This window comes from Eutrigla gurnardus (assembly GCF_963514095.1).
Source record: "Eutrigla gurnardus genome assembly, chromosome: 1".
In the NCBI taxonomy this organism is placed as follows: domain Eukaryota; kingdom Metazoa; phylum Chordata; class Actinopteri; order Perciformes; family Triglidae; genus Eutrigla; species Eutrigla gurnardus.
The window spans coordinates 25,994,910-26,010,235 of record NC_139915.1 but is presented as its reverse complement, the minus strand read 5'-3'; the positions used below and the strand labels follow the sequence as shown (position 1 = coordinate 26,010,235).

At 44.0% G+C, this 15,326-nt stretch overlaps 1 protein-coding gene across 4 annotated transcripts in view; it reads right to left on the bottom strand.

Annotated features, from left to right (window-relative positions):
* Nucleotides 1–2,944: 2,944 nt before the first annotated feature.
* The window catches only part of chd9 (chromodomain helicase DNA binding protein 9), a 64,098-nt gene continuing 51,716 nt past the window's right edge, over nucleotides 2,945–15,326 (bottom strand). For 3 of the 4 annotated variants that reach the window (XM_084013863.1, XM_084013866.1, XM_084013865.1), the window contains 16 exons: nucleotides 12,526–12,615; nucleotides 11,722–11,825; nucleotides 11,286–11,403; nucleotides 10,980–11,037; nucleotides 10,767–10,815; nucleotides 10,300–10,546; nucleotides 9,962–10,167; nucleotides 8,482–9,351; nucleotides 8,097–8,266; nucleotides 7,636–7,866; nucleotides 6,493–6,667; nucleotides 5,961–6,109; nucleotides 5,632–5,862; nucleotides 5,194–5,343; nucleotides 4,815–4,919; nucleotides 2,945–4,304 (listed from right to left, as the gene is read on the bottom strand). In XM_084013863.1, the coding sequence (XP_083869989.1) occupies nucleotides 3,333–4,304; nucleotides 4,815–4,919; nucleotides 5,194–5,343; nucleotides 5,632–5,862; nucleotides 5,961–6,109; nucleotides 6,493–6,667; nucleotides 7,636–7,866; nucleotides 8,097–8,266; nucleotides 8,482–9,351; nucleotides 9,962–10,167; nucleotides 10,300–10,546; nucleotides 10,767–10,815; nucleotides 10,980–11,037; nucleotides 11,286–11,403; nucleotides 11,722–11,825; nucleotides 12,526–12,615 (3,925 nt within the window). In that variant the 3' untranslated portion in view covers nucleotides 2,945–3,332. The remainder of the gene's footprint in view (nucleotides 4,305–4,814; nucleotides 4,920–5,193; nucleotides 5,344–5,631; nucleotides 5,863–5,960; nucleotides 6,110–6,492; nucleotides 6,668–7,635; nucleotides 7,867–8,096; nucleotides 8,267–8,481; nucleotides 9,352–9,961; nucleotides 10,168–10,299; nucleotides 10,547–10,766; nucleotides 10,816–10,979; nucleotides 11,038–11,285; nucleotides 11,404–11,721; nucleotides 11,826–12,525; nucleotides 12,616–15,326) is intronic. The other variant, XM_084013864.1, reaches the window with a different exon arrangement.

Below are 15,326 nucleotides of genomic sequence, written 5' to 3'. Positions count from 1 at the left end.
CAAACAATTCAACTCAAAAAAGTAGGGAGCAAAATGCTATGTTAGGGTTCGGTTACCTCAATTAAAGCAACAATTATTATTATATATAAATGTGTGTCTGCTCTCTAGTTTTCTCCTGAACGCTGCCACTGAATCTGCTCCGGGTGCCAGTGTGGTGATAACATGAGGACCATGCTGATGGTTTCTTGAACAATGCTGCTGGACAAAGCAACAGGCAAAGGCACACTTATTTGATAGTCAGAAGAATATGTTTAATAAAAATAATTAAACCTCAAATTTCCTCTATAGAACTCCATAGAAAGTAATCCAATAAATTACAAATGACTTAGGAGGCATTTTCCTGCACTACATAAAGAATTATTTTGACTACACAGACCACAACTTGCAAATATTACAACTGTCCAATGAAAAAGAAGAAGAAGAATAAAAAGAAAAGACAACTGACCATGGTGACATTTAGGATATTATCAAGCTTGAAAAAAAAAAAAAAATACAAAAACCAATGATGCTAGTTTTGTCATCTCAGTGATTACACGTATGGAAATGGAAAGAAAAACCTCCCTGTACAGCAGTAGTGTGTTTCTTCATCCCTCTTGCATATTGGTCATCATTTACTTGTGTTTAACGCAGATTCAACACTGCCTCTCCAGCACTAGCAGTGCTATGGGAGTCCTTGTACAGTAGAATTTAAATAAAAAAAAAGACAAGCAAAACTAAAGCAAAAAAAAAGAAGTCAAATCTTATGTCTACCATTATTTATATATATATATATATATATATATATATATATATATATATATATATATATATATATATATATATATATATATATGTATAATCCCATTTGTGTCCTAAAGAGGCTCAGCACAGTCATCAATCCCTCAACCAGTGGATGTAGGGCAACAACAACAACAAAAAAGTAGCAAACGTCGTCAGATCAAATCACCTAGAGCAGAAGTAGCGATGGCTGGGTGTTTGCATAAGGGCACTATGAGTTTAAAGAGAGCAGAGGTGCAGATATACAAAATGACAGTGGCATGTTTAAGTTCTTTGCTCAGACATAGAAAAATACTCATACGGTTAGTAATTATATATTAATAAAAAAGTGATTACATTGCAAGCAAAACCCATGACAAGGTCTGTATGTGTGTGTGTATATATATATACATACACACACACACACACAAGGAAATCACTTTAAAGCAACATTAGAAATCAGTACGTGTCCTCAGTCTGTGTGTTCAGACCGTGACGGGGCTGCTCACGGTTTCAGCCACTACCCAACGATGCTACAGCAATACTTAAGAACTAAAACAGACTGAGTTCATTCAGTGGGGCTCCGTCTGCACCCGGTCCAAACAAAACCAAAGTATCATGAAACGTGTATCTAACAGTCCACTGTGTAACAGCAGTCACTAAAGCAAGCACTGTTGTGCTAGAGGAAAATAACAACAAATAAAGGTACTTCGGCTTGAGCGAACTCCAGTGTTTTGTGTGTATCCGGGGTTACAGCTGAACAGGGTGATGGAGGGGGGGAGAGACAATTGCAAACGTGTGGACACCGAGAGTCGGGGATGAGGTACAGGATAAGGGCACTTCTACATCTAGACACGAGTGACACACAGACTCCCAGCAACACAAGCTGCTATAGCCCTTCCTGAAGCGAACCCGTCTGGCACCATGTAAAACAAAATGTAATACTCAATCAAAGATGACGACAATTAGTACAATCTGAGTGAGGAGTTTGAACCATTTTGTGCTTTGTGCCGTGTATATTGTGTAAGACTTTGGTAGACAGGTGGTCATGCAACACAGAATCCGAACGGACTGACGTCTCCTTCTAAGGATGAGATGTTTGAAGGTGAAAAAACACTTGTAATAGTCGTAGTCTTCTACTGGCGATAGCTTTGCAAGCCTCAAAACACAACATTCAGACTGGAACGTTACGGAAGCAGGAGATACCAGGTGAGTCCAGTCAAAGAAAACAAGACAGTGGAAGTTCTTGGTTAAAAAAAAAGGCCTCCGACAGACGCATTCCAACAGAAACGAGGACGATTATGTACACGAACAGCAAGAAACACACACCCATGCACATGTACATCTGCACAGTGAAGCCAATCCATCTAGCACAGTTGAGGTAAGATACAGTCGAATATGCCGGGCTTGTAGTAATTATATCCACGTCATTGATAATCCTGAATTATTCTTCCACACGGAGACCACAAAACTAAGTCGGGACCTCAAAGAGGGGTCAAAGGGCAGTTTTTTGGCACACAGTAAGAAGGTTTGTTTTCTGTCCCCACAGCTCAAAGGAGTTTATCGCCCTCCGACACTGTGGTCACAATGTGATGTGCAAGTGAACGTGTATGCCTACTGTGAGTGGCTAAAGTGCGCCTTGGACATGTTGTGACATGTTGTAAGGTGATGGTGAAAATGAGGAGTTTCTAAAAATTAGATATCAATGTGATAAATGACTAAAAAAAGAAGAATTCACAGCAGATAAATTAAATTATGATCCATTTTGCCAGATTTAAGCTTGTGTTTGATTTAAAAGAAATAATACTTCCACATATTTTCCCCTTTTATCAAAGTGATATCAAAAATCGAGCTTCAGTTAATTTGCATTCCAAAAAAAAGGGGATGAGAACTGAAATCGCAGGAACGAACTTGACGTGATATGAAGGTAAGTGACAGGTAAGTGAGGCGGCGTGACTTGTGCACTGGCGTGGAACATGGCAGACAGAGAATCTACAGCTTCAGTGACATTCAATAGCTGCCCAAGTTATTGCTGACATATCCAACGTATGATCTGCAAAGCATAAGTGTCAACAAACCTGTAAAAGTACCGACTATTTACAAGACAAACCAAAGTGTTTGTCAAGTGTCACCCCACCCCCAAACCCCGACAATCAAAATATATTAATAGTACAGCTCAACGAGCATGTTGATGTAGTTTCACTTTTTTAATAAAATTAAATCCTGACATAATTACAATAATGCCGTTTTTGTTGCAATTGTACATAATTGTGGTTCACAGAGTTCAGAAATCTACTAAAGTCTGACATGCAAAATGTCTCAAAACAAGACTGTACCTTGTGACCAAACACTGAAATTTTATTTCAGTTCTATTTAAGTCAGTTTTTCCTGTTTTTTTTTTTTTTTTTTTAATGTCTGTAGTCTTTATTACACAACATTTTAGTTCGTTTTTTTTGTATTTACACGTAAAGAAATCGTAACATAAGTGCTTGAAAATCCATATATATGTGAATATATGTATACATTTCTAGGCGATACATAAATAAATTTATAATTATATATTCAAAGGTTCAGTCCTAATCACTGGAGTCTGAATCATCTGATGAAGAAGAGCTCCCAGACTCGGATGAAGATGACTCAGCTTTCCCCGAACCTTCAGGACCACTGTTCTCCTTCTGTTCTGCTGAGTCGTCTTCGTCGTCTTCGTCGTCGTCTAATGCCTCGTCGTCCTCTTCTCCGCCCCTCTCTGCCGCTAGCCTCTCGATCTCCAGCGGCGACGACTGGGAGGCCGCGGGCGGAGGAGGATGAGCAGGAGAAAGGGTGGGGTCACTGTTTGAGCTCTGCGGCTGTGTGACAGACACAGGAAGGTTAAGGCCTGGAGTGAGAAGCATCCCTGGGTAAAGCATACTGGAGAGTAACATGGGGTTAAGAGACAGTGGGTGACTGGAGGCTGCAGAGGCAGTTGAAGCACTTTGTGGGGCGGTGGCAGAGGAGGCAGAGCTGGAAGTGGAGGAAGGAGTTGTGTTTGACCCCTCTGTCCTTTCTCCTTTGGTGTCTGAGGTGTGAGAGGGGGCTTTAGAGGCAGACGGCTCTCCCGTTAGGCTGCTGGCGGTTCCCTTTGTTTTCTCCTCAGAGCCTCCTGTGCCCTCCTGAGCAGGCTTCCCGAGCAAGCTGCTCATGCCAAGCAGATTAGGCAATCCAGCCATACCAGACAGCATCATGGGAAACATGGCAGCCAGGTTGCTCGCAGCCAGGTTGCTAGCGTCGGACGGCAGCCCCATCAGGCCCGCGGTGAGCTGCAGAGACTGTAAGCTCTGGAGGTTTTGCTGGAAGGCCTGCAAGCTGGACAGGTCCATTCCAGAGAGGAGGCCGTTGGCCAGCAGGGGGTTCAGACCCAGGGCAGAGGCTGCTGGGTTGGGTGCAGCTGCAGCCGCCGTCGCTGCTGCCTTGGCCAGAGGATTCTTGGGTCGGCGGCCCCGCCGGCTCACCTCCTCAGGAACGATGGGTCCCGTCAGGATCCTGTCAAACATACTCTCTGGAAGGTAACCCTGGGTAGAGCACGGAAGATATGCACGGTTAGCAGTTTTACACACAACAACTGAAGATTATTCTTCATCGTAAATATCAAATATCGATACAAGTAATAATAATGTGGAAAACACACGATATAATAATAATAATAATACTAATAATACAAATAAGATCATTGCTAGGTTATTTGGTATATCATCTTTTTTACTTTAAATGGGACCATTATTTACGACATGGACATCATGCTATATTGAAGAAAAGTAAACTAATAAACAAACTAATGTTTACAGTGTTTACAAAGACCAAGTGATTTGAAAACCAGAGGAGCCGCCTGGTGGCCAGTAGAGGGAGTGCACGTTTAAGTCACTTCCTCCTTGCCTTCACTTCTCAGAACCCGGAGGTTGCTGCCTAGGAGTACCCAATAAACTGGCAACTTGACTGCATAGCAACATTTTTAAAATGACCTTTCAAAATGTTAACAGTTCTGGCAAGTTTTGCTCTGATGAATACGTGACTTTGTGACTCACCGACTGTTTTACAACATCAGCCCATTCAGGTGGGACTCCGTACTCAGGGTTCTCCTGTAGGAACCTGCACAGATCCTTCAGAGGAGGAGCAAAGGCCCCACCAACCTACAAAGCAGATTACAGACAACATGGACCAAAGTGCACCACAGGCAAGACACGTAGTTTACATTTAGGAAACACTCATCTCAGGTATGTGAATGGAATTCTTCTCATTTGGACAATGTGAAAGTTGCAGTCTGTCAAACTAATTATTGACAGAGCTCAAAACAACCCAGGTTTTGTGTTGTGAAATTATTGGCCATTAATGGCATCATTAGTGATTATGATACCGGGTTTTTTGTCATGTTTGTGTGTGGTTTAGGAACATCCTCAAACATACCTTGCGTGCATTTCTCCTGTTGATGATCTGGACCCTTTCTTCTCCCGTCAGGCTGTTCACATCGATCTTGTTGGGATTCCTGCAGCGGTGCCTCTTCTGCTTGGGCCGACCATCCTGGAAGTGGAACTGCATTTGCATCTTATTTACACCCTGGACATAAAAATGGGAAAATAAGTCACGTCAACAGAAAACGTCTAAGTGTGCTGACTCCACACAAGCTAGCTATCTGTTAACTAGGTTTCGCATCAATTGCATCATCAAACTGCTCTTGTGGGTGGATTTATGTGACAGCCATGTTCTGTACAGCACATTTATTCACTTGACTCTTAATTCCAACTATCTATTTTTATTACTACCTGATCCATAAAAAAATCTTTAATTAGAGAAATACTTTATTTGGTCAACTTTACTGTAACACCACATAAAAGCTGGACTTACAGGGATAAAGGCTCCCGTGTCTGCTACAAAGCCAGGGTGCTCTGCCAGCCACTGTTCTAGATCTTTCCTCCTGGGAGCGTCATCGCCAGCGAGCCGGGTGCCGTCTTTGAGGTTGATGACAGGGACCCTGCTGTCAGTGTCTGTGGGGATCTGACTGGTGCTCTGGCTGAAGCCCGGCACAGAGGCAGCAGCCATACCCACCTGGCCAATACCGCCCCACCCTGGAGGCACCTGGAGACACAAGAATACAAAACAGTGTTTGAGAACATGCTTTGTGGTTCCATGAACCTGTATTAAAAGGCACACAAGCTCCGAGGAAAACTGCTTACCTGATCGGGAACAGCCGGGACCCTACTCCTGTTCATGAAGAGCAGATCCATCCCCTCCACGTTCTTCCTCCTTCCCCTCCGCCTCTTAACCACCGGCTGGCCATCCAGTACTCCGTTCAGCCTCATCTGACCAGTAAAACCTGGAGTCACTGCCGAAGAAGCACCCTGTTAGCTGTGAACTATGTGTCGAGTTTTGCATCATTTAAAGCAAAATGATGAAGCTTCAAGATACATTTGTCTTAAATATTAGGCACATTCTCTTTCAGACTTAAATCAGCTTATAAGGACACACACCTCTCTAGTTACTGTTAGGTGTTTTTCATAAAAGGTTCATAAGATATATTTCACATAATTTTGTACCATGGAAATATAAAATGGAAAAAGGCAGTTAGGCTACATGAGATGAGTCCCCAAAACCATGCTTTGCTGCCATCTAGTGGTGGTAAAAGAAAACCGAATGGCCAGGCTCTCAATACATTCTGTATGCACAGGTCTTACAGTAGTTGCTGTTTTTAAAAAAAAATAAACACACCAGTCTGGAAGCTGCACTGAGCCTTGGTGATGTCAGCCAGACCCGTGTCCGAGGCGCTCTGCAGCTCATGCAGCCGGGCCAGGTACTGCTGCTGGGCCTGGGGACCCTCCTCAGACTCCAGGGGCCTCTTCAGAGGTAGACCTTGTTTCTGGAAGGTCAGCTTTAGACCTCCCTCCTGCCACACAGACAAAAGAGGTGTTGGATACATCGAGGATGCTTTACAGTCACAGGAAACACATACAGAGTTGTAAACAAGGAGAAAAATTTAGCTTTTTATTGTTTTTTCTTTCTGGTTTGGGAGCTTTCTCTGTCTGTTGGTCTATGCAGTGATTTAAAAATCATTATGTTAATTTGTCTTGTGTTATTTCCATGTATTTTAATGCTACATCACTGTAGGTGTATTGAATTTCAATTTATATAATGAATGATCTAATATCTTAGAATTTCTTACAAAAATAAGAAAATATTTGCATGTATTTTCCTGTTAGTAGCATTGGGACACATGGACAGACAGGGCAGTGGCTAGTAGGACAGGAGGTAAAGTCTATTCATAGTTTGGATTTTAGTGAGAAGCCATGCGATAGCTGCTGTCAGCACATCAATATTTTATAGATAAGAGCAGTTATATGAGGGTCTGTAATGGTAAAAATAAATAAAAGAAAAAAAACAAATTCGGGAAAAGGATCCTTATCAAAAAAGCAACACAAAAGCAAGGAACAAATGGAAGCAAGTCAGAGGCCTGCCAAGTTAATAGCCACGTCGCCGAGAAGCATATTAGAGAACACCCACAGCCAAGGTCTCCATTTCAATCAGATTATAAGCAAGACCCCTTCAGTCTAGAGAGGCTTCAAACTGAACCTTATTATATTCTCATGACTGAGTGATTTGTGCTCATGTAATCACGGCCTCAGAGCCCAATTCAAATTGAGTGTGTGGGAAAAGGGAGGAAGGCTGCTATTAAATTAATCTCTCCTCCTGCCAGGCAGTCAAATCCACTAATCACACCCAAAGGAAAGGAGGAAGAAAAACCAGCGCAACATGCTGAACACGGCAGCTAGCACCAGTCATGGCAGCGGAAGTGGTAGGGTCCTACGGTTAGGGCGAAGCGGCGGAAGGAGGGGAGGAAGGGAGAAATCAACATACATCGTTGAGTTTTACTGAGAACTCCTTGTTTTCTGCAACATGCTTGGTCACCTTTGACCCCTGTGGTGAGGCAGAGGGGTCCTCGCACAGGCTGTTGGCATTGTCCAGCAGCTTGGTGGTGTAGAAGGAGGCCACCGCACCTCCAGGCTCGTAGACCCGACGTGTTCCTGGCCACTTGCCCTTTAGCACTGCCTGGCAGATGCTGTCCAGGCGGTTGATGATGACACGATCCTAAATAAACAGACAAGTTGCATCACTTTGGTATTCCCTTCTCCCCACAATTATGCTGCAAATTTTTGTATTTGATTTTTTCGAACTTCCATCATTAAAAAAATCCATCATCAAATCTAAATCTAAACATTCCCCTTTTAGCTGAATACTTGATTTGAAGCTTTGGAAGCCTCACGATGTTGTTATGCATCAGTAACAGTGATTGGAATGAACACAGAACAGCACTTCACCTTTGGCCAGTAGGATGCAGCGAGCATGTACCCTCCTCCCTGGAAAGGATGTGAGGAATTGTTAACGACGCCGTTCTCAGCTACATGGGTGTCTTGAGTTTCATCCTGCGTAGTGCTCAGAGACGCCACACTGTCCTCATCGAAGCCCTTTATACTCGTTACTGCAGGCACTGAGAACGTCACAGAACAAAGAGACAGACATTAGAAACATACATATTTGTGTATTGAACCCTTCAGAGCCAATAAAAAAAGAGTAGCAGATAGAAGATATAATCTAGCTGGTTAGTAATGTAGTGAAATATGTCTTTGTTCCAAACCAAATATAAAATATTTCAGGTTTTTACAACACATTACAACACACACAGTTTGGGTTTAAGGCACTCACCTTTCTTCTTCCCTTCCTCTCCCCTACTGTCACTGTCAGAAGAAGATGAGGAGGACGATGACGACGAAGAGCCAGAGGAACAAGATGACGAAGAAGAGGAGGAGCTGGACCCGGAATGTGACGAGGAAGAAGAGGAGGATGAGGAGGACGAGGAGGAGCGTGACGAAGAGCTTGAGGAGGAGCCATCCGAGTCGGACACTGATCCACGCCTAGCCTCCCTGCGGCTCCTCTTGCTGGCCTTCTTAGGTTTCCTCTCAGAGGAGTTGGGCGTGAGGGGTTTGGTTCGTGCCGCCACCATCTGCCTCTCCTTCTCCTTCGCCTCAGACACCGGCTTCTCCTCCAGACCTGTGGGAGTAGCCGGTGCTGGAGGAGGGCTCCAACTCTCCCCCTGCTTCTCCTGGCCCTCCTCCCCCTCTGACGCCAGCTCCACTTTGGGTACAACCCCACCAGACTCGGCGTCTCTCTGGGCAGGTGGAGGCAGCGGAGAGCCTGCCAACACTGAGCTCGTGGCCTGGCACTGAGGATGGAGGAGCGGGGTGGGTGTGCGTGATTGCTGCTGCGCAGTTTTCGTTTGGCTGTAGTTGCGTTGGGCAGCCATGAAGCTGAGCTCAGGGTCTCTCAGAATGTGATAATCTGTGCGGCTGACTCCATGCTTGGCAGCTCCAATTAGCAGGTCACGGTCGTGGGTACCAGCCTCCCACCAGACAGGCAGGTCGGAGCTCATCTGACACAACGGCAGGCGCTCGTAGAGCAACTGATGGCGAAGGACTTGCTCCCTCACCTGGCGAAGCAATTCTACTCGGTACAGTGTACGAGACGCTCGCTCCTCTGTGATCGGCTGGATGGTCAGAGATGGGTCCACAGCAGAGTCTGGAACAAAGACGAAGAAGAAGGTGTGAGAGAGAGTTTGAGAGTTGAAATAAAAGCTGCTCTTCGGGTACAACCCAAAGACCTGTTTTTGCCAGGAGTTAAAATATCACACTGTTTGTCTTTCCACAAATGATTAACCTTATCAGCCCCACCACCTTAGTACTGCTGAGCTGGCTTGTTTGTTATGGTGCTATGGACCTTTCTCCAGAATAAAACCCATTTACTGCCAAGAATGAGTGCAGGTTATATTGCAGTAACCTGAATGTTAATGGCATCATCAGATGTCACATCAGGGCATTGTAAAATAAAGTACAAATACGTAATTCATCCTCATGTGGCATTTAAACAGACACAAACTACTGCTGGACAGACACACAACACAATATCCATACAACATAACATGCTAAATATTTAATTAACTTAAACTGGGCAATAATCATTTCTTGTGTTCAAAGTGAATAGCACGATGACACCAGATTGACATTTTGTATCGATTTGGATTAAACGGCCACAGAAAGTCTGAGAGTTCAGACTTCTTCAACTAAGGTGAGTACAAATAAAGATCTGCATTTTGCGTGTACATGACGGAATAAGCAAGTAGACGTCTGACCTCCGTCTTTGGGTGGCAGGCGACACACCCTCCGGCACATGGCGGTAAAAGCACACAGGTATTTCTGCAGGCTCTCGTCGGTCTTCTTGTGCAGCCGAGCCATGGCCCTGAACTTGGCCCAGTCGAACCGGCCAAGGTTTGGGTCGAAAACTACACCGAACGTGGAGACCACGCGGTAGAAATCAGCCTCCTCTCGCCTGGTCCATCTGTGGTGTGAAGTAAAAAATGTATCCTGTAGTAACAGTTTTCATACACATATAATAATATTATTTCTAATTGATCAAAACCATCAAGATGCATTTTATTTCACAAACATTGACCCCGTTTCGTGTTCTGACCTTTGTTGCCGTTCGATCTTAGCAACCATCTTGGGGTTGAGGGTGTCGTTGAGTGTGGGGGGCAGCGGACAGAGCGGAGCAGACAGGATCATGGTAGACGGAGAGGGAGCCTGAGTCTGGTGGATCTGAAGGATCTGCCGGCTCTTGGTGAAGCGCTGAGAGGCTGTGATCAGTCGCCTCAGCCTAGCTGTCAGCACTGAGGGCGAGGGCCAGTAGGAAGTTTCACCTCCTGTCACAGGAACTGCGTCTGGATCAGAGAATAATATACAGAATAAAGAACATTCAACATTTTTTTGTCCTGCCATATTTTGTTTATTTCTTGTAGGAAGCATGTCATGCATGTGTCATTTTCATTCTAATATAAAATTTCACACATTTTCCAGATTTCTGCCATCTGTGGGAAGCCTGTATTTATAATCATCACAGTAATGATAATCCACTGTGGATTAAGAGCATCTAATACTCACCTCCGGCATTGTCAGTGACAACCAAGTCTCCAGGAGAAGAGGCATCATCCTGCATGAGGAGACAGTGTGGTTTGAGTATGTTTTATCCCGTCATAAACACAGACTGTGATGCAATTTCATAATAAATCACAAATTATCTTAAATACACAAAGGGGCTAATTCCCTCCACGAGTCCGATTAATATGCTTTATCACAGGGCCAACGTGGTCTTACCTCCATATCATCCTTCAGCAGGGCTGGAGCTGGCTTGTACTCTGGGTCATCCACATCCCTACACACGCATTTAAAGTTTGTGTCATTATTATTGTTAATACACACACACACACACACACACACACACACACACACACACACACACACACACACACACACACACACACACACACACACACACACACACACACACACACACACACACACACACACACACACACACGCACACACGCACACACGCGCAAACGCAAACACGCAAACACACAGCACATTAAAACAAAAGGACCACATAAAGTTTGTACCGACCCATCCATGAAATCGTTGCCTCTCTGTTCGGCAGCGATGGCCTTCTCATCCGGTCGCCCAACGCGCTCTAGGAAGCACAGGGTCGGGTCTGCACGGACAGTGTTGTACTTCTCATAACCTGCGAGGGCACAGCAGGATAAGCAAATACCAAAAGTTAGCAAAAGGGCAATGCATTGAAACTCTTAGATAGCGACACAGGCTGGATGATTTCCCACAAACACCTGGTGCCAACGGAAAATGGTGAAGCAAAATAATGTTTAACTTTCAAAACAATTCTTTGAATAATTTTAAATGCTGTTGTATAGGTAAGTACTGTAAAGCAAGTAAAACAGATGCTTTTAAAAGGTATAGTCGAGACTAACTCTAGAGCACACGTTTCTCATTTGGATTATTTTATTCATCTAAACGAGTCACAGTAGGAGCTGAGGTTTCTTACCATGCTTATAGACACCCAGCAGCAGACACTTGTCACAGATGGCATCCCACCACAAGGCTGGCAGCTCCGAATGGTCAGGGTCTGGCACCCAGATTTTTATCTCACTGAAGAGGAGGAGGAGGAGGAGGAGGTTTAGACAGATAGTATGTGGGGGATTTATTATAGATTTGGTTCATTTACTGACCTTTTTCTAAATATGCTCCAATTTGTTGTATGAATTTGGTGTTAATACAACACATAGCTCCCCATTAAGGGCTTTTACTGTGAAACAACTTCTGAAGTGATTGAGACAATCAAACTCTTCTTTAACTTCCTGTGCTGATTTTCTCATTAACAGTGTATTTTTTATTAACCATTTTCAACCGTGCTGTATAACAGCAAACAGGAGATAAAATGTCCCATCTTTCACCAGCAGGAGGAGCTCTACAACCTTCTTAATCATTTGGCTGATCAGTTGTTTCTTCCATCAACAGGTTGGTACCATATGCTTAAGATCACACTCGCTATTCAAGGAGAAATATCTACGGGGCAGTTATTTCACCTTGATACAGAAACTCCACTGTTGCAAATGGACACCTATGCACGGGTATATAGTGTATTAAAGCTGCTTAATCCATCTGATCCAGCTTTTCTATTATCTGAGCAGGTCAGGATTTCTACAAACTAGACAGGGTGTTTTGTAACATCCACTGTATTATATTTGTTAAATAAAGTGATGCGTTTGAAAGCAGTCACCTTTGTATAGGATTTTTTTTTTTTTTTTTATAAAAACAGAAAGTGAAAGTAAGGTAACGTCAGCCTCACCTGGAGTCCACGCCGTCTAGCACAGTCTGGGCCTGGCTTCCTATCACCTCTTGTTTCAGGTAGTAGAGCATTCTGACCCTGAGCAGCACCCTGCAAAGAGAAAACCCACCGGTCACAACAAAGCCCTGACCATGCACAAACGCTGAGCGAGCAGAACGAACGAACACACACACACACACACACACACACACACACACACACACACACACACACACACACACACACACACACACACACACACACACACACACACACACACACACACACACACACACACACACACACACACACACACACACACACACACACACACACACACACACACACACACACACACACACACACACAGCAACCTGTTGAACACAATGCAAAAGAGTGAAATGTGTGACAGCCGTAATCCTAAAATTGTACTGTATAGTGCTTGTCCTATCCTTTCACACAAACACCACACACTCTAATGAAATTATTCTTTTTTCTACAGCTATAAATCATTAGCTGTACAGGCCTGCCACAGAGCAGGTATACACACACTAAGCCTGATCATGAATTATAGTTTCACTAAAAGTCGATTAATGTATAGACCACACAGGGAGTCATGGGTAGCTGCGGATCCCCCCCCCCCCTGAGGACCGAATGAACAGACAACAGTCTCTCTCCAGTCGACATGTGGTCGTGTTCTGGCAGTAGATGAAGGCTGGGAAGTCGAAGCTGACAAGGTAGCGAGAGGCTGACTCACAGGGGAGACATTAGCTCTGTGATGCATGATCACACATCACAGCCAGCGAAAGCTTTTGAGCGAGGACACAGTGAAGTGGTGGGAAACTGTGGTGGGCTGGTGTGCCAGGCTGTAACGCCTGGCATGCCTTGACATTTTTTGCTTGATGCAGAAGGCGTTCTGTGTAAGGATTTTGTCTAAACACAACATTATTTGAAATTCCATTGTGTGATTCTGGCTCTTGGAGGAAAAGAATGCGGCGCAGACGTTTCAAGGATTTCTGGCATTGGGGCACAATTCTCTGTGGGGTTATTAGCTGTCCTACAATTACTCTTTACAGAATGGTTACATCCCAGAGGATACAGTATTCTCCAATCACATTGCCAAATGAGCAGTGAAATTTAGGTGACATCCAAATTGACAGATCCAGCTCTTCTGAAGGAAGCCCCTAAAACACCCATATTAAATAGGAAATGTATTGAAACCGATTAGATCAAAGACAAATATAATATTTGTCCCACTATTAAAAGCACAATAGTGCAGCACAATTGTCAAGCACCTGTTGCCAGAATACTCATGTCTGAACACTGAAAGTTTCATAAGAACATGGAGTGGAAGATCTCTAACTTTGTACTTTCTATTTACAGCAACTATATATATATATATATATATATATATATATATATATAAAAATATATCTATAACCTCGCGTAAACCTGTGGCCTCTGTTCCTGCCAAGGCTTCTCTACAGCACCGCTCTTCTACTAAGAGCTCTGTGAGAGTTGTGGACTGCCACTCTGAAATATAGCATGCCAGGCATTCCATCTTCTTCACACAGTATTTCAGCTATATATATATATATACACATACACACACATACATACATACATTTTTTTTATTATTATTATAATAATGAATGAGCCCCGAATCCTTCCCTGATGCACTGACAGGACAAGGAAAACCTGCAGGTCTGTCTGCGTGTCTGTCTGTCTGAGTGATGGATGTCGGTGGTGACTGGTCTGGACTTGTAGCTCTGTTAAATCAAAGTCTTCAACTTCCTCCCTTTCCTCCTCCACCCTCGATCCTCCTGTGTGACTGGACGCGCCCAGGAGCAGCTGCTGCTTCCGCTGCCTGTCAGCACAGCCCTTCATCACTCTCCTTCCAAGCCTTTGTTACTCAGTATGTGTGTGTGATGTGGTTCAGTCGAGAGAGAGGCTGCAGAGGATCTCAGCGCCATCATAAACAGTCGTTCACAAGCAAATAAGCCAAGTATGCATGACATGAATGGCATGAATAGAATCCCTCATAGTCTTTTCGCGGAAAACAATCCATCAAAAACCGGCACGACGGGAAGATACTGAGTCACAGATGTTATTCTGATTCAAAACACACAAACACCATGAACATTTTATGTGGCTTCATCTAAACCTAGTCCTTCATGCCAAAGCAGATTTGGTCATCACAGTTTCACATCTTTACTCCATTATGCATTAAAGGATATATTTGATATTTTTACAATAAAAACAAACAAACAGATGTACCAGAAATACACAACTTCCATGCTGATCAGATTTGACATGACACTTATCAAGACTTCGGGAAACTTCCAGAATAATTCCCACTACTTCTTGTAATTTCCATTCTTGTTCACGAGGCCTACATTTACGGTCCTGTTAAGGAAGCCAGTGACCCCCCCCCACCCAACCCCCACCAGTCACATTCCAGGTCCTCCAAGTGAAAACACAGAAGTCAGCAAACCCTGCTGACTGTGTGTCCCCATTTGCCTGGCGTGTCACATATCAGACAATCCATGGATTCAGCACAACTGTACCGGGGAACAATGGAGAACTTTCTATGGAAGCTGCAGCGCTCTGCGTCCAAAAGCCCCTACAGACACAAGCCCCCCCTTTAAAATGAAACAGCCATCTATTCCGCTTTATATCTCAGCGGCCCATGTTTTGATAGCAGCCATCTTTCCCCCCTCTGTCTGTAAATAAGAGACATCTATGACAGCCATTAGCTGGGCTGAAGTCTCATTAAGGATCCTATCAGTCAGCTGGTCTTGATGTAATGCACGTCCGTTAAT